This window comes from Fragaria vesca, unplaced genomic scaffold, assembly GCF_000184155.1.
Source record: "Fragaria vesca subsp. vesca unplaced genomic scaffold, FraVesHawaii_1.0 scf0513070, whole genome shotgun sequence".
Lineage (NCBI taxonomy): Eukaryota > Viridiplantae > Streptophyta > Magnoliopsida > Rosales > Rosaceae > Fragaria > Fragaria vesca.
Genome location: NW_004443442.1, coordinates 157273 through 176921, shown reverse-complemented (window position 1 = coordinate 176921; position 19649 = coordinate 157273). Strand labels below are relative to the sequence as shown.

General features: G+C 35.8%; 4 protein-coding genes across 4 annotated transcripts in view; 2 read left to right on the top strand and 2 right to left on the bottom strand.

Annotated features, from left to right (window-relative positions):
• Positions 1-2410: 2410 nt before the first annotated feature.
• Positions 2411-3340, bottom strand: LOC101294036 (ethylene-responsive transcription factor ERF118-like). The gene has a single exon (XM_004309793.1). The coding sequence runs from the start codon at positions 3338-3340 to the stop codon at positions 2411-2413; it is 930 nt and encodes a 309-aa protein (XP_004309841.1).
• Positions 3341-10594: 7254 nt separating this feature from the next.
• LOC101310856 (calmodulin-like protein 7-like) lies at positions 10595-11310 on the top strand. The gene has a single exon (XM_004309766.1). The coding sequence runs from the start codon at positions 10647-10649 to the stop codon at positions 11097-11099; it is 453 nt and encodes a 150-aa protein (XP_004309814.1). The 5' UTR covers positions 10595-10646; the 3' UTR covers positions 11100-11310.
• Positions 11311-11695: 385 nt separating this feature from the next.
• On the bottom strand, positions 11696-13533 carry LOC101310572. Its single transcript, XM_004309765.1, has 2 exons — positions 13461-13533; positions 11696-12511 (listed from the first exon to the last, which is right to left on the bottom strand). The coding sequence occupies exon 2, from the start codon at positions 12491-12493 to the stop codon at positions 11981-11983; it is 513 nt and encodes a 170-aa protein (XP_004309813.1). The 5' UTR covers positions 12494-12511; positions 13461-13533; the 3' UTR covers positions 11696-11980.
• Positions 13534-16079: 2546 nt separating this feature from the next.
• The window catches only part of LOC101310079, a 6480-nt gene continuing 2910 nt past the window's right edge, over positions 16080-19649 (top strand). The window contains exons 1-5 of the mRNA XM_004309764.1: positions 16080-16270; positions 16360-16469; positions 17137-17286; positions 17391-17626; positions 19328-19438. Coding sequence (XP_004309812.1) covers positions 16126-16270; positions 16360-16469; positions 17137-17286; positions 17391-17626; positions 19328-19438 — 752 coding nt within the window. The 5' untranslated portion in view covers positions 16080-16125. The remainder of the gene's footprint in view (positions 16271-16359; positions 16470-17136; positions 17287-17390; positions 17627-19327; positions 19439-19649) is intronic.

Here is a 19649-nt window from a genome sequence, read left to right as displayed (position 1 = left end):
GTATGGGGGTGGAATCGCTCGTTAGCTTGTTTGGTGACCTTGTTATCGAGGATGTGCCGCGACTGATTGGGAAAGTGGGAGACTCTAATGTCAATGGGCAGCCAGAGAATGCGACCACAATCGCCATTGTTGTGATCGTGCGGCTGCCCAGACCTTAGCCGTGGATGTTGTTGGTCGCGTGTATAGTCCGAGCAAGAGGAAGGGAAAGAGTAAAGAGCTCATAGCGACCCACCAGTCATGTGGTTGATGAATACGGCGTAGAGATGACAGAGTAATAAACTCCAACATTATATCAATTACATAAATTTATTTATTATAATTGTTTAACTAAGAAAAGAGTACACATACATGTCAATATATATATATATAAAGAATAAAAAGGTGGGCACTTTGGTAGACAAATATGGACAGTCGGCAAATTTACTTCTCCAAACAGTCAAAGGGGTGGGCACATGTCAATATATAGAATAAAATGATGGGCACTTTGGTAGACAAATATGGACAATCAGCAAAATTACTTCTCCAAACAATCAAAAGTAAGGAGAACGTACTGGATAATTAATATAATATAGGGTAGTGTTAGAGGGTCTTAATAAGGCTTAAGATTTATGGCCTTAATCCTATGTGGCATGTCATGTCACATAGACACATCATCAATTTAATAAATCATGACATTTCATTCTTAAGTAAAAATACAATCTTAACCTTAATAATTAATAGATGCTACATACTAATATGAAATATTTTCTTACCTTTTTAATATGGATGCCTAGCTATATACCAAATTTAATTATTTATTAATAATAATGACCAAGTTAATAATCATACCAAATAGGCTTTTATACCATAAATAAATTTCGTAAATTTATTAAAATTTACTTCTATCTTTGTGATGAATCAAAATTTAGTTCCATTTTAATATTTTATTTTTACAGTTTAAAATTATGATATCTATATATAAGCTCATATTCTGTATTGGATTTTTAGAATAAAAAAAAACAGAAAAATCTCTATCGAATTCTATATTTTGTAATGTTACGTGTGTGTATATATATATATACGTACACTTTATTTTGGACGAATTATATATACGTGAAAAAATTTTCCTAGACAAAATTGTTTTTTTCTCGGACAAATTATATATGTGTATATATATATATATATTTCATAAGAATTCGTGTTTTTGAACAAGTATATTCTCAAAAATATATGTATTTTCACACTATATGTTACATTCAATTTAAACATGATAAGTGAAAGAGAAATTTTAAATACACACCTCTAATCTCTTAATACACACGCTTATTATTTTATATTTCTATTGAGATTTTATAGGTAAGCTAAATGACCAAAACAGACATCTTATTTTTTTTTTTTTTTAAATTGTGTTAAAAGTATTCCTTTCAACATCTTTTACCCTAAAACTGTCGAAATATCCATTTCAACATCATCTATTTGTATTTGAAGTATCAAGACTGTTTTCAGTATTATGATAGATTGTCGCATCGTCAAAGAGTGACTAATATGTCCTTAGAAACAGTTCAAATTGATGACGACAATGTACTTGTCAATGAAATCGTTCCACTTGGTGATGTCGATAGTGAAGGAGAAAGAATGCAGCTTGGTGATGACTGAATTGTCAGAAACATGTGTTTTATATAAATAACTGATTCATTTGGGTTGTCTTTATTCTTCTTCTTTTTTATTTGTATCAGCTTTAGTTTGATGTTGCAGATCATATTGTCAAGTACTGCATTTTTATCATGACATGTTTTATCAAATAACTAGCTATCTATGTTTAATAGCTACTGTACTTCTACAGTTCTACTAGAAACTTGTATTGATGATTTGGAGTTGGGATATAACAATAATCATTTGATTATAAATTGAACAATGATAACCAAAAATTTCTAACGGAAATTAGATGAATAATATGTAAAAAGAGGTACCAAATAGTAAATATATATTAATTATATTAAATAATAATATTTCATAAATTAAGGGTATTTTAGGCAGTTTAGAACGTGTATTAAGTATAATACTGAAATGAAAAACTTGATAGGTGGTGTGTTAAGTAAGGGGTGTGTATTAAGAGTTTAGGAGTGTGTATTTAAAATTGTGAAAAGGAAAAGAAAAAGAAAATGCTAGAAATATATATATTTTTAATTATAAAAGAAAGACAAAAAAAAAATTTCGCTTAATAAAAAAGACAAAATAATTTAGAACCATTAGATTTTGAAGGATAAAATTGTATTTTTACTTAAGAATGACATAACATAATTTTTTTTAATTGGCGATGTGTTTAGGTGACATAACATGCCACCTAAGATTAAAGCTAATAATAAGGCCAAAAATCATTTTCCTATAATATATAATGATGACATTTCACACCTGAATAAACTTATTTAGATTAATATAAATCGTCAAAGTCACAATCAGGAAGACTGGTGTAGTGTCCATGATCATCACATCCACCAATCTTTATATCATCAATGCTACAATAGGTTCCGTCTAAATGCTTTCCAAGTTCCTCCAAGGAGGAGGAGGAGGCAATGGAGGAGATAAGTTGGTTAAGCTCCTCATGTCGTACAAAGTTGAAGACGTCTTGCTGCTGCTGGTGATCAATGTGGAGAGACTCCAATGCTTCATTCAGCTGGAAACTCGAGTCCAATGATACTTGCAGTTGTCCAACATTGTGAACGCTGATGGAATCCGTCGACATTGCCGGATCCAGAACCGAAACCGGAGACGACATTATTGGATCATCAGTTGCTTTTCTTAAAAGAAATAGGTCTTCTTGGTTTGCATTACTACTACTACTACTAGTGTTGTTGATATTGTCGACACTGCAGTTATTATTAGTTGAAGCGGCTGCTGCCCTGCTGAGAATTTCATCAAATTTAGACCTCGCGGTCTCGTACGCCTGAGAAGCTTCCTCGGCAGTGACGTACGTCCCCAACCAAAGTCGGCCACCTTTGACAGGATTTCGAATCTCAGCCGCCCATTTACCATATTTTCTTAGCCTTACACCTCTGAAAGGCGACGACGACGACGGTCGCTTTCGAGTCTTTGCCCACTTACCACCTGAATCTGAATCATGCATATGAATGAGGACTTGTCGTACAAACCTTTTCGATTTCGACGGTTTCTTATTGGCCATCGTTTCATCTTGTTCGCTCGAGGATGAAGAAGAATCAGTAGCATCAGGGTCGTTAAACATTATCCGGACTTTCCTTGTCAACACTACTTTGTTATCTTCATTCATATTATTAGCATCAAATTCTCGTCTCTTACACGACCTGGACTTGTTATTTCGTTGATTCAACGAAGGCCTTGACATTTTTCTCGAGTCCATCAGTGAAAACAAAATAAAGACTAGCTTGCTTGAGATTGTTAGTTCTATCAAGTGCAGATTCCTTAACTTCGCTCTGCAGAATATAGATGCACACATGCATTAAGAGCCGGCCTGCATAATATTAAAATTGCAGCAAAATTTCAAAATCAAAAGCTAATTAAATTTACAAACCACCACAATAATTTAATGATCATCGAACATAGTACCTATGTGAAATTAACGAGAATAAAATCCAGAGACCTTTTGGGTTTCAACAAATTCCAAACAACCACAGTATATATAACACACAAAACGTACCTCCCTACTCTTTTTTTTTTTTTGAAAGTACGTACCTCCCTACTCGATCGAACTTAATTTGCTTGCTGCTAATTTTTCTATGCTCTCAATAAAAAAGCCATGATTCCATGAAAGGAGGAGGGGTTTACAGGCAGGTAAATATATAATCGTTGAATCTGCGTGCAGTGTTTATTGTGATAATGTACGTATTAATTTGCACGTACGCAGTCTGTGATCGACTGTGGTAATCTACTTAATATGATATCATAACTTTCCTAATTTATGTATTGTTTTTCGCCGGAATTAGTGTTCTTCAATCATCACAATATCCGGTAACATATGTCTCTTAGGAGAATCTCCTTCATAAATATTGCTCGATGATTTTCTTGTACCTAGTTTACGTACTGTAAAATCTAACAAATATGGAAAGTACATAATTTAGGATAATGCATGTTCAGAGTTCCCGTTTTGTATCAGGACATGCACGCAATGATTAGTTGGCATGATGAGTAGGTAAAATCTTCTTCCCGCCAGTTAGGTTACTGATTGATATATATACACAGTACTCATCACAATCAACACTAAACAACAAATATTAAGAGCATCTTTAACAATGCTAGCTATTTCTTAGTTAGATTTTAGTCAAATTAGTTAAAATGTTATTTTGGTTACACACTTTAGAAATGCAGCTGCATCAATGCTCTTTATTTTAGCTAGCATTACATCAACATTATTCTTCAAATAAAGATTAAATAGTTTAAATATATTTATATATCACGTAAAATATCTTACAAGGAATGTATTAAATTATAGCTAGCCTCATCTGAGTCATCTCGCTCTCTATATTTAGCTAGCGAGATAGCTAAAGTCATAATAGTTAAACTTTGGCTAGTCTGCTAGAGCTTCAAAAATATAAAAAAAAGCTAAAAACACTCTCTAAAATAGCTAAAAGTTAAAATAGAGAGTCTATTAAAGTTGCTCTAACCACTTATATATATTTATATGTACAAATTGTATGTGTTAATCAATAATTTTTTCTGTAAATAGCCCAGCAAATAAAAAAGCTTCTAGATTAATGAAGGGACAATATCCACTAGCCCTAATTTTGAGAATTTTATTCCCACTAACAAAATTAGATTTTCAAATTCTCAAGAGTCAACTTAAACAGGAAAAAAAATTATACCCTTAGTGAATTAAATAAATTACAATAGACCATTTAAGAGTATTATATACGAAATAAAGATTCTATGACCGGATTCCCATGGCTGATAATGTTGACCGGACTCCGGTGGTAAGGGGCCGGGTCTATTAGGGGTAGAAAGGGGTCTGTCGCGAAAGGGGGGTTTCTACTTAGGGCAGTAGGGAAAAATCTTCATTGCTGTAATTCCTCTTGGAGATCAAGAAATGCACCTAGTCCTCGTTCAAGCCACATTCAAGGTCTTATGGCGCAAGACATTCTAGAGAATTCTATAGAGATTTAAATCAAGATTTTGTACAACAATTCAAGACTGTTGGATCAAAAAATAATCAAGGGTACGTGGAGAGGAGACCTAGGTTCGGCCAAACCACTATATAAGGGAGCAAAGAGCAACGTTTTCATCATCACTTACTACACTCTTGAAATTCAGAAAAGTTCTCTTAGTCTCTCCCATTGCCGTAAGTCCCTAGAAAAAGAAGGAGAGAAACCTTTGCTGCCTCGGACGTTCCAGGAAGTATTGAACACAACCTTGCACAACCTCAAGTTCTTCAATCGGCCATCAGGATCTTTGAAAAGTGTAATCCTATGCCTAGAACTTTTCAGTTATTTCATTCTTGTTTTAGTTTTCAAATTAAAACCATGTGTTTTATATTTCGAATTGGATGGATGCTTTGTTGAGGATTATGATAATTTTCAGTTAATAATAAGTTTGATTTTGATGTTCTAATGATGTTATATGATTGAGTTCGTTGCCTTAGTGAATCATTGAAAACATGTTTCTTGTTTTATTTATATTGTTGATTCTGCAGATCAGTAGTGTTATGATTTATACTAAGCCTCGTAGGTAAGTATAGATCACCAGTAGTGGAGGTCGTGTCACATATATGGTTGAGAACATGTTTTTCATGTAATGCCCCGTACCCAATTTTACCTATTTACTGGGTATTCTACAAGTTATTGAGGAATTTAACCATGCTCGGTAACCTAGTAAGGTAACGCTCTAAGTTTTTTTTTTTTTTCAAATTTTTCTCGAAATGTCAAATTCTTCTTTTAAGGCCTGATGTTGTAGTACACGTCGACATGAGTTTATCAGTGTATATGGATTATTTTGCAGAGCTTCTTCGAGCTATTTTCTATGATTTATTGAAGGTTTGGTAAAAAAAATTAATTTTATGAAATAAGAATATAACTTTTAATCTTGGCCGTTTGATCAGTTAGGGTTTCGATATGGACCGTTGGTTCGGGTATAAAGGAAAAACAGATGGGTTGACTTTGTCAAAGCCTAATTCGGGTGACCCAAGCTCCGGTCTCTCTCTCCTCTCTCTCCCTTTCCTCTGTTGTCTCTGCGCCGGAGCAGTGCCGTCCGGCCACCTCTGGCGACGAGACTGCCACCAAAGTGATCCTCTCCTCCTTCTCGACTTAGCTCAGTACTTGAATCTGGGAGGCACCGATCGGTTATTATTCATTGCTAGCTAGCTTTTATTAGCGGTCCTTATCATAGGTGAGTCGAGCGCTTAGCGTGGGAACGCTACCAGAGCTTGGGAGGCTTTTCTTACATGGTGATATCTTTTCCCCTTGTTTTATTTTCTTATTTATGTAATTGATTAACCAGCGGGGCTGGTTGTCTCTTACGAGAATTCAATATTTGATTAACCAGCGGGGCTGGTTTGTCCATTCTTATGTGGTTTTGGATTTAAAGTTTTATGGACGATCAAAGTTGTGTGCAGCTAAGTTTCTTTTTTAAGTTTAAACGTGGGAAAACATTTAAATTACGTTTTCTTAAATTATTTAATTTTATTTTTGTCCACTCACTCAAACGTTTTAAATTACTTTCCTTTGGGCCATTCGGTTTCAAATGCCCAGTGTGCAGACTAAGTTTATTTGAGGTCGAGCGTAGATGGAATCGAGGCATAGTCAAATAGTCAGAGGTTGCTCCTGCTTATTCTTTATTCATTGTTTTTCTTCATTATTAGATATGCTCTGATAATCCAGTTAGTAAACTTATTGAATGTCTTTGTTGTTAGAAGTGGGATTCTTTTAGATTAGAATTTGATATTGTGGGAGATGTGATGAACTTGGGAAGTAGGAAGGCTTTAAGAGTACAAGGTTGGAATATGATTTTAGAAGTGTGTTTGCATGTGGCTTTAGGAAGGGTTGTCCATTTTCAAGGGAGGTTATGCCGAATTTCCGGTAGCATCTCCTTTGAAGGTGGTCCCCGCAGGGTTCATTCCGGATTTCAGGGTGAAATCTGGGGTGGGTCCTGACAATTGGTATCAGAGCATTAAGTTATCTGATTCATTCATTTTCTTTAGTATTACCAGCTCGTATACTTAGTCATACTTAGTGTTTATAGAATGATGGTCCGACCGCAGCGGATCCATTAGCATTATATGCTTTATATACTATGTGTTGATTAGGTTTGTGAGGTAGTTGTTCTTGTCTTATTATGGACAGTATTGTGCCATAAATATTTACATCTTCAAGACTACGCCTCCGTACGTCGACCTCTTAAGTAATTATTCTGTTTTGAGTAGTGAAAATGTGTATAGATTATGTCTTTTCCAAGGGTTATCGATTTAATGTCATAAGTTGTTAAATTTTAGTTGCGAGTTGGGAACTCAAGTTGGGAACTCACAAGCTTGTCAACATTCCTTTTTTTTGTCCAACGATTAATTGGATTATGATTAAGATGATGGGGTGAGCATCTTGTGCGAATCTTTAGTAAGTGAAACGTTTGATTCGATTCATTTCTTGGAGTTCCTATTTTTGGTGAGCAAGTAGGGGTTGTAGTAGTCCGATGGAAAATCTTAATATCAAGTTACGTGACTTTTGGGAGAGATGAGTTGGAAGGAAAGTTCGAAGTAGTTGTATATTTAATTGATGTAAAAGTTAGTTTAAGTGATATGGTGAGGTACCCATAGTAATTCCAAGAGGTTCCTTTATGGGTTGTTGAGGACCTTAATCCTGAGTGAATTAGTCACGGGGGATTTGTAGCTAGTGTTTGGTTGCAAGACGTGTCAATTTAGAGAAGTCAAGATTGAAGGCCAATTTGCCGACTACTTTATTTGCAACATAAATCAATTGGAAACATTTTGGAATAATGCTGGTTATGGCGACACATGTTTTGGTTCCTACAGCTCTAATCATGGATATGTTCTTATCCTTTGAGCGTTCTATTAAGAAGGTAGTGAGAATATTTTGGAGTAGATGGTTAATGGTAGTCGACGAATAGAAAAATTTATGGTGACTTTTTGGCTAAATTGTGAATTAGCTGAAGTTGGTTGAGGCGTTCAGCATATTGATTCAAGGACTATTTTTCTTTGGGTTGTTGGTTTTTTAAATAGTCAATGTATGTAGCGTTGGGACATACTTATTTATGTGTCGCAATACGAGAATTTTAAGAATATGTTTCCTTATATATTTCTCTTTGGTGACAACTCGATTGTGTGATAAAGTTCATTGGATTATGCTTATGTTTTCTGAAATCACTTGTAAATATCTTTTCTTTATTGTTTTCGTAGGAATTTAGAAAACCAAATCTCAACCCCCCCCCCCCCCCCGGGTTATTTGTGTAAATTGTAGGATTAAATTCAGTTTACTCCCTCTCAAACTTTAGGGCTAAAATCAGTTCGGTCTCTCATCTTTTTTTTTAATCAAACTCATTCCTGAACTTCTAAATTGCATCAGTCAACTCCAAATTTTAAATTTTCATCTGATTATGATGTCATGTGCTGAGTTGAAGCTAACAAGAGGTCCCACATTTCAGTTTTTTGTCCTCATTTTTGCTGAAAAACCCAAACTACCCCTTGTTACTATTTTTCTATTTATTCCTTTTTTTTTACTTTATCTTCAAGTTCTTTTCTTTTCTTTATTATTCTTCTTCTTCTTCTTCTTCTTCTTCTTCTTCTTCTTCTTCTTCTTCTTCTTCTTCTTCTTCTTCTTCTTCTTCTCTCTCTCTCTCTCTCTCTCTCTCTCTCTCTCTCTCTCTCTCTTTCAAAATTCTTTTTATTTTTGACGGAAAGAGGTATTTGAATTTGGTAGAGAAGAAAGAAAAAAATATGAAGGTTAAAGAAGAAAAAAAATTTGTTAAGTTTTTCAACCAAAATGAGGGTCAAAAACTGAAATGTGGGACCTCTTGTCAGCTCCAACTCAACACATGACATCACAATCACACGAAAATTTGAAATTTGAAGTTAACTGATGCAATTTAAAAGTTCAAGGATAAGTCTGATTAAAAAAAAAGATGAGGGACTAAACTGATTTTATCTCTAAAGTTTGAGAGGGTAAACTGAATTTAATCCTAAATTGTAAGGATTATGTAGATATTTCTTAATCTAGATACTAATTTATCTTAATTTTGTTCCCGCAAGAGCATCCTAAGTTCCCGGATTGATTGAATCTTATTTTCCTTATACTACGATTGTCAAAAAAGATCCTTAATTGTTGCACCTTGGTTTCGGTGTCCGTCATGTAGTCGTTCACTTATATTCGATTTGTTTTTTTTTTTCACCGACGTCAGAGCTTTTTCCAAGTAATAGTTATTTGAAGGATTCCCAATCCCAAATTTAGCGAAGTAGAGCATGCAATTCAATTGCACCCTAACTAACTGAAATCAATTAAACATTCAAACATTCAAAGCCTACAAGTTTGAAACTGAAAAAATATATGTAGAATAAGAAGAGAATGTAGGGTGAACAAAGTAAAATTAGAAAAATTGTATTTTAGGTATTGTAAATGGGTGAACAAAGTAGACTTACAATTAAAAATTATAAATGGGGTGTGAAGAGAATGTGAGGTGAGTAAAGTGGTTTATGGGGTGGCAACCCAACAAAATTTAGAGACTTGTATTAAGAATATAAAGATGTGAATAAAATTACTCGTTTTTTTTTAATAAAAAAATTATGAAATAAATCACACAACATTACATGTGAGGTTTGAACCCATAAACTCAAGGTTGTCAGTTAAACTATCTGACCAACTGGACTGTGACTCACCGACAAGTAAATGTGTCTTGAGTTAGTTTGTGCTTGATCTTTTTGTTTGAAAAGAGTTTTAACACAAACCTACTCAACTTTTACCGACACAAAACGAAACCATGGACATTAACAATTTTCTTTAGTCTCAAACTTAAAACCACCAAAATTTTAAAAATCCTACTTGCAGTCTCGATGTAGTGTAAGAGAAACTTGAAGACGATCATTGTTTAGGTTTTGTAATTTCGCTTATTTTAGACTCGGCCAAAGAATGACATTAATCCCTAAATTAAAGACAGAGAAAAGAGATATAGTGACGTAGAACGAAAGCCGGCAAACAATGTCCAAAGTGCACGTCTTGGGAAAGTAGCCGTTGAGGATGTCCAACGGATAGTGGCGCCGGCCTCCCTCCGTAGTTTTGCTTTTGTTGCCTTTGATAGCTGTCTCCGACTTTAGTTTTCAGATCCGTTATCATATTCTCTCTCTTAAACAATTCCCCTAACACGCGTATAAGCCAGCTCTCTCTCTAAACCAACCTTTGATTATGATTTACGGTCGACATGATATTGGATTTACGATGATATATAATAACAAGACACAAACCCATTGTTTCCAAAAACTACTCGACCAATACCCACCGCAAGAAACAGACCCTTGTCATATATCAAGCTCTCTCTCTCTCTCTCTCTCGATGCCAACCATTTTCTTCAGGGTTTTCCTCATTTACAATCTTGTTCATGCATTCCTTCTCTCTTTGCTACCCAAATCTCTGAGACGACCTCTCCAAAACCAAGCCAAAGTCGACAAACGCAGAAGCAGTGTTGGTGCGGCCAACAAGGTCGAAATGCAGCCGACTGAGCTGAAGCGGGTGTTCCAAGTGTTCGACAGGAACGGTGACGGGCGCATCAGCAAAGAGGAGCTGAGCCATTCGCTCGAGAACTTGGGAATCTTCATCCCTGACCAGGAGCTGTTCAACATGATCCACAAGATCGACGTCGACGGAGACGGGTGCGTCGACATTGACGAGTTCGGGGAGCTTTACCAGTCCATAATGGACGAGCGGGACGACGAGGACGACATGAAGGAGGCGTTCGGGGTTTTCGATCAGAACGGTGACGGCTTCATCACCGTCGACGAGTTGAGGACGGTCTTGTCCTCCCTCGGCCTCAAGCAAGGCAGGTCCATGGAGGACTGCACCAGGATGATTATGAAGGTCGACGTCGACGGAGATGGCATGGTCAATTACAACGAGTTCAGGCAGATGATGAAGGGAGGAGGCTTTGGCGCTTTAACTTGATTACCAGTTCAACCAACCAAATGATCATTGTATTCAACAAAATTCATTGCGTGTGTAAATAGATTTCAGAGCCAAATCAATTCCGGTGCATGGTGTCGGAATCTGACTTGTTTTTGTGGCCAGTGAATTTATGTCCGGCATCATGCAAGGTCAGCCGGTGACGCCTTGCCTTGTGTTCAAAAGGAGGAAAGAGGCCGGATCATAGTTGAGATAATTTCTTGGAGTCGCATTATACATGTCAAGGGTTTTCGACAATTTTAAGATCAACATGCAATTCTTTGTACATGTTTATTTGATTTGGTTCAACTTTCTTTTTATCCCTCTGATTGATCTTCTCCCAATTCTAGGATCCACTCCTATCTTTGTCGTCTGTCCCAATTCTAGGAACCACATTTAAGAATGATTCAGTAGAAGAACTCCGAAACAGAACACAAAGTTCCAGCCTTCATTTATGCCGCAATGAATTCCAGTGAGCCACGCCTCCAGCAGTGGCCTTTGAGCAGTCTTGGCTGCAATGAAATAGGCCACAAAGTAGCATGATATAGTAACATCCTACAACCCCACGATATGTTGCAGAGTGCCAGTAGATTAACTGTAAAATTGAAAGGCTGGAACACGTACGTAGAGCCTAAGCTCAATACGTTTTTTATTCATCACAAGAGCTGAAAGAGAAACTAAAGAGAATAAAAACATCTAAAACTACAAGAATACAGACATAGCAAAGAGATCATAGTGCTCCTACTCATGGCGTGGCCTAGTGGCAATTACGATCATTCAAAATCATTGACGGATAAAGATCATAAATTATGGAGGTTACATAAAATGTAGCGAGTAAAAATATATCAGGGGAGTGTCAACTCCAACTTTTAACTAACACTGCATTACTTTTGAGTACCTGCTTCTTCTGGGGTTTTAGTAGTCATCTGATCTACTGCATGCACTGTGCTTTGAAGCTCCTCCCATATAGCTTTGTACACCATCCTCTGCCTATTGACAGCAGATTTTCCCTCAAAGGATGAAGAGATAACATCAATGCTGACATGCCGACCATCCCCGTTAGCATCTTTAACAATAACAGATTCTGCATTCAGCTCTTCCTTGATCTTGTTCTCCATGGACTGCATGAGAGGGGAGCCAATGGAGCCAGCATCATTGACGTGGGAAGCTCGAGTAGTGAACCTCCTCCTACCACCAAACACAAGTCTCTTTGTGTTTCTGTATTCATTGGCAATTGCTCTATCATTTAACAATTTCATGCTTTGAGTCTCACACACCAACCATTTTTTCGTTGGTTCAGCAAATAAGGTCGGTAGAGCTCGACTTAGGATAGAGGCTGCTGATGGCAGAGCTCGACTTAGAGTGGAGGCTGACACATATGGATGCACCATCACCATTCTTCCCTTTTTCTACCACTGTGCACAGAAGAATGTTAAACTTTTGTCTGACATACACAAAGTCATACCATAAACATGTAAAAGGACATTATTTGTGTGTTGAAAAGGCATATATATACACCGCACAGATATATATACAGGGTCATTGGTTTAATAATTTTAGTTCTATTGTAATTGGTTCAGTTATTAATTTATTATGCATTGAAAGTTTTCTTTGTTGCTACTTTCCTAAGAAATTCTTAGCTATGTCGATTCCGTCCGGGTGATTAAAACTCGTAAAAACAAAGATCCATACATTCATATCCATTTTCCCAAAACAGAGGCAAGAACGAATAAAAACCTGTCCCACAAAACATCCAAATTGACTCAACTGAAGGGTGGGTTCCTTCAATTCGACATCATTTATATGTGAGTTGCGGTTGTTTATAACAAAAATACTGAACCTTTAACATAAACCTAGCCAATAACTCTCATATTATATTTGATACAAAACTGATAGCCAAAACCAGGTCCGTTATGAAACCTTATAAATTAGTGTATCTTCTAACAAGGCAACAACACTAGAGAGCTCAAGTCCCTCTCATTTTCTCCCTGTGTGCACCATGTCAAGTCTCTCTTGTGCCAAAGATTACCTAATTTCAAGTTGAAAATAAATACCCGCTAAGGAAAACCGTAAGCTAAAAAGAGGACATCCAGCCTTAAAACTAGCATACACATTCAGCTCATCATACTGCCCCTTCAAATGAAACAGAATTGGAATCTCTGATACATGCCATTGACACTCAGTAATGACTTGTAAAGAGAAAATGCAACAAATTCAAAGCAAAGACAAAAGGGAAGTGCCAATTTCTCAGTTACAGATTCCAGACCCAGTTTCTAATCTTTGATGGCAATGCATAAAATCAAATACGATAAATTCGAAGATAAACCAAAACAAGATCCAGGGCTTTTGTGGCGGGAGACTTACAGAGTTGGGCGGCAGGCGAAGATGAAGAGCGGATGAGAAAGCTGAGAGAGACCGGAGCCGCCTTGATTGGGATAATTTAGGAATTAACAAGAAAACAAAAGTGCTATGTTATATGAATTCCAAAGTTGAAGAATTATTGAAATACATTTAAATAAAAAGAAAATTATGCGGTGCGATTTGTACCGTAAGAATTATAACCATTCGATCTGAGCCATTGAAAATCATTTAATGGTAGAGTATTAGAGTTGTTGTTTATGTACCCTAGGTATTTTTGTGATTCTGATATGAACTTGGTTGTTGGGATTCTGTCTGTACTTGGAAAAAGTATTGGTATCTTGAAATCTTAGATTATAATCATAGTATGAAGCTGTGTAGGAAAAAAAGAATGAATTTGTTCGCATACTTTGTTAGCTTGTGGGGCGATGTTTATCACTTTAGTTTGGTGATTAAAAATGTCCAACCGTTACTATGAGTGTCCATATATAGTAACTTAATGAAATTGCTACGCGGCTAAGGTGTGATCTTTGATTATAATTACAGTTGGGTATTGATGTATATATAATTATATATGAGTTTGATGTTGTAATCAATGATTGTTGATTTTTATTTTATTTTTGTTGTTGAATAAAATGTTTTACGTTTGCGATATAGTATTACAGAATTATTTTTTTTGCTTATTTAATTAAATTTAAGGTCAGATTTTACAGGACAAGCTCAAAAATTTTCCACCAACCTTCAACATCATGATTTCTCCCAAACAAAACAATACATTCTCAGCATTGAATTACCGATTACGAGCATTATCGGATGAAATCAGTGACTATCTTCACATCTACAACAATGACTATGTTAAAGACATCACATCCTCGTGCATAGAAATTGTTTTGACAATAATTTTAAGTTTCTTCTACTAATAATATGTATGTGTCATTTATCTTTCTAATATAGGTGTATGGTGGGATTACTATTGAAAAAACATGCTATTCGAATATTGAGTCAGCCTTGTAGTTCTTCACCACTAGCTTTTTACCCATGCATTTATACATGCTCACAATTCTCTAATAATGCAAAATTAGGCCAATTGCGTAACCTGTGTCCACAAGTCAATCCCAAAGAAAACCAAAACTAAAAGCATAAACATGAAAAACAAAAAACAAAAACTGTGAGATTGAAGTACTTGCTTCCCACCCAAATTGCATACAAACTGATTACTCGAAAACAAAAAGAATAGAGGAGATGGTTTTGCTCTTCTCTTCTTTTGAGACTGGTTTTGCTCTTCTCTTCTAAGTTCGATGCTATATGTATTCCGAAAACTACCCACGTCGTCATTAGTCTCTAGTTTATGTTGTTCATGCACCTAGCAGTTATTCTTTCTTCTACATATTACAGATCGTGTGCAGTTAATAGCGTGCAGTTCTCTTCTTCTTCTGTTTTTATATTATCTTTTGTTTTTTGGGTATTTTACGGTAGTACCCTTCTTTGATTTTTTTTTTTCATTAAATCAAAATTTTTCTATCATGGGTAATATGGGTATATCATAAAAAAAACTTCACCATGACACTAAAAAAAACGTCTGGCTTTCTAATAGTAATAAAGATGTGAGAGAAATTGGAGTGTGTTTGAGGCTGCACAAACAAAGAAAAGAAATAGATCGGCACCAAATATGCTAGAAAATCTTGTCTATGTGAGGAAACACAATGATGATGGAAAAATTCAATTCAATGGAAGCAAGAGACTTGAAGCCCATCAATTTTGAAAACCTTAGGGAAATTTCAAATTATATTGATCAAGAGGATGATTCAGATTTTGAATGGATTGGTGAGGATTTTGGTAATGACGGATCATATGACATCAATGACAATTCATGGTTTTTTTTTTTGATACTAATGATAATTCATGGTTGGAGTAGTGTTGGTCATAAGCTTTTGGCATCCTTGTAGATTTTTGTTGAAGTAGTGTATTACTTCCAAGTTTCCATTAAGCTATATCGAGGTAAGTCTCTGTTTTGGACATTTGTGGTGCTTATTTGTTCATTTTGTTGTAAGTTGTAAGTTTGGGAGATTGCACTAGGTGTATTTGTTTTTGCGTAAACCATGTGATCATATCAAGGATTCAACTCATTCAAGAATGCCAATCTATTTCACCGATTAGAAAGAGACATTGCAGTTTCATCTATTGAACAATATATAGATTTAGTTGAAATCTTGGAATTATAATGATATAGTGATATACTAAAGGTAATTGGTATAAACATGTACCCGAAATTTTACATACGTATTCATTATTGCATCCCATATTAAACACATATGTATTTTATTTTTTTTTGATCAAATGCACAATAATGTGCTACAATACTGTGGGTTCGACTCACGACCTCTCACATACAAGAAGAGACTTATGTCACTAGACCAAATGATACTGAGTAAACACATATGTATTGTATTTATATATTTGCCGTGTTTCTGTATTTTATTTAAAAATCACTGAATTATACATGTGCAAACTTTTAACGTATAATTCGCGTATATTTTACTAACTAGGGTTGATTGTAATCGAAGTTGGAAATTTTACTCTGCTTGACTAAAAGAAATGAAACAAGAGATGCAAAAGCTATTTGAATAGTAATGGTGAGTCAGATTTGGAAAATGCGTATTAAGCGTAAAGTATGAGCAACCCCGGGGCTGGAGTGGTGTATTCGATGGAAATGGAGAAGGAATTCTCAAGTGAAGTCGCAATAAGCGTGTTGGATTCCTCCCTCTCTCGTATCAAATGGCGACTCAAGTCTTCCAGCAGGCGTCGACTAGAGATAGGTTTCTCTCTCTCTCTCTCTCTCTCTCTCGCGTATTTTCTTTTTCAAATACAAATTCTAATTGAGAATTTATGATTGTTTTTTTTGCAGATATAGTGGCCTTGTGTACAGGAATGAGGGCAGTGATAATGGTAGACTACGGTGGCAAGATGCCTGAACTGCAGGACAGGCTCTGCACTCTCCTAAAACTTTGTCGGAAGGTTTCTCTTTTTCAATATCACACTGCTATTTTTTTACTCCATTTCATATTGTTAGCCAATATAAGTGTTTTAAGTTTTAGTCCTATGATGAAACAAGGAATTCCAGTTGTTTCTAATTTGGTAAAACCGGAACTTATTAATTGCCAAGAGATGGTAAAATATGACAAGGATAGTGTGAGAGAAATTCCAGACTCCAATACTTGTTACACAGCTTTTGAAAGAGGAACCTTCCTATGACTATGTTTGAGTAAAATATCATGGTTAGACATTGGTGTTCTCTCTACCGATGATTCAATTACATAACACATTGTTAATTGGTCGGAATGAGGATGTCTTCTTTTTAATAAAAAAAAATGGAGGGTCCTCTCACTTTCTGCAATTCTACACCTATCAGCTACTTCGTACACATTATATTAGAACCAAGATACTGGCTCTGTATTAGTATGTCTTTCATCGATTTGGAGGCAAAGATGATTGGGGTTTTTGTAATACATGCATCATTTCTTATCTCTTTCAGCCGTCTTCTTTTCCTTTTTATCTTCTCTACAAGGGTTCAAGTCAGATGGAGTTTTCTATCATGTCTTGTTATTCTTTTTCCTCCGTTCTCTCTCTTTATTATGAGTTCATGGTTTTCTGAAATCAATTTACTTTTAAAATTTATCTGCAGGGCGCACCATTTTTTGAGCAGCTGAGAGTAATGGTTATAGAAGAAATGATATATTTGGTTCACATTAGTGGACTTGCTAAGTATGTTAGGTCAAGCTTGAACTCCGAAGCACAGCTTCTCTTTGTGGACCTTGAACATGATCCTCCAAAGGTGCGCCCTGATGTCCGCTTCTTCTTTTTTAATATCTTCCTTTGAACCTCAACATTCTCATTTGTTCTCTTTGGTGACCGCCCCTTCTTTAATTTCCGTCACAGATGATAAAACAAGCAGAAGAAAACCCACTTGGTGTGCAGCTTATATCAATTCAGAAGTTGTTCTCTTTGGATTTTCCTGTTGGTGGAATGAAAGATGACACATCGTCATCTCATAGTATAGATATGGCTGATTCTGACCCTGTCAGAAATAAACCTATCTCTTCTCACTCCTTTGAGATTATTGATTTCAGTAGCTGCATGCAAGATACTGACCTCACCTTGCCAACATTAAATGGGTAATTTCCTAACTCACCTCTGCATACACAAGTACTACCTCCAGATGTAATATTCTGGCAGGTGTGTTTTACATGCATTTGTCTGCTATGTTGCCATCACGTATGAATTTTGTTTCTGCCTGAAGAATCCTGAAAGCATTGATGATCTCCTTATGTGCATATCTACTTATATGATAACTGAGTGGCTCAATGGCAATATCACTTGTTCCTCCAACTGGTCAGGTGAATATCGCCAGTCCCCTTCACTGGCACATTATTTGTTTTGCCTGGAAAACCAAGTGATCAATTTAGTTTTTGCTTGTCGAAGGGGGTGGGTGACTTACTTGATTCTCATCAGAGCAGACTGCTCTTCCGATTTTCAGTTTCCATGAAGGGAGGTTAGGTCCTAGTCAAATTTATGAAGTATTTTATTTTAGAAGGGCGTTGTGAGGGAAGAAGGGCAACATATACTTGGATGGGATGTGGTGCATAAACTAAGAGATAATTGCGGCGCACGTGGGAATTATCTAAGAGAACAAGCTATGGTTGATCGGTGGTTGTGGAAGTTCTCTCTAAAACTCCTTCTGGGTGTCGATCATTTGGACTAAGTACCCATGCTAATAGGTGCAATTTTTTTGGGTTGCTGAGAGAGGTTATTACAAAATTCTTGCCCTATCCTTACTTTACTCCTTATGAAGTGACTGAAGTATGTGGTTGGTTCTGGGAATCGAGTGACATATAGAATGGGGTTTCTGGTTGAAGGGCTAAAAGAAGGGATTATATCGATCACATATTTTCACATTACAATTTCACTAGACAGATTTGGAATTAGTGCTGGAAGTGTTTGGTGTATGTGTCTAGCTTAAGAGCTGCTTCTTTGTTGTTGCTGGAGGGTTAGCAAGATAGCAATTGGTTGGAGATGTGCTTTTGTGTGTTTGGCTGGAACTAAAGAAGACTCTTTACTGACATGGAGAAGACTAGAGTAGGTTAAAGTCTATTTGCGTTTCTTTGTTACACGATTGAAAGATTTTTCTTTTCTGCCTGGGAATATTCCTCCTTGTGTTTAATGGGTTTTGAACTTTGGTGCTGTAGTTGTTTGAGAACTTTTCATGCACCAACGTATATATCTTATAAAAGATTACCCAGAGAATACGTAGCTTTTAAATTCTTATCCTATTAGATCTCAGATTTCCAGATTAAAAACTACCTGCCAATCATATAGCTTGACATTAAAACTCATGAAGCAGGACAACTTTTGGAAGGGTTTTGAAACTTCAAGTATCAACTTTGATCAATAAAACAGCCGTAAATAGGGTGGAATAGAAACTCGGGCGGGGTACTCCTTTACTTTGCATAACGCATGAAATGTTTTTGGAATTGCATCTATTCAGGACCTTTCTTTAGACATTTGAGTAAAAGTCCAGAGATATGTGATAGAAACTGACTCAAAGCAAAAGCTTAATAAATTTTGAATTATCTGCAAAGTTCTGACATAATTTCCTAAACTTACAAGACTGAACTCTATTAAAAGGTGTCTGTCATTTTCATTTAATATCCATGAAGTTGCCGAAATCGAAGATTTCTTCTAACCGTTGTATTATTTTGCCCTACAAAGTATCATATTCTTTAAGATTTTTTTTTTTTTTGGTTAATATGCTTCCTATGCTGGAAGCATTTTCATAGAGATAAACTACACTAAAAGTGGATATTAAACTGTTTCAGATGGCTTCTTGGTTATCCAGTTGTGTACTTGTTCAGCAAGGAGCATGTAGCTGAAGCTATTTATAATCTTTCTATGAAGTATCTTCATATTTATACAATATCAGTCTGCAGGTTAGTTGTTCTCTTATTTGTTTCATTCAGTAAGTATTCCATATATTATGACATCTACTGTGGTTATTAGGATTTTAATGTCCTAGGGTGAGCTGCATACATTTTATTACTATCATCAGTATCATGGCATCCAATGTGTACTTAAGTTAGAGAAATAGATAGCTCTATCTTCAATGACATTGAATTTGCAAGAAGTAGCGGCAACTAAAGT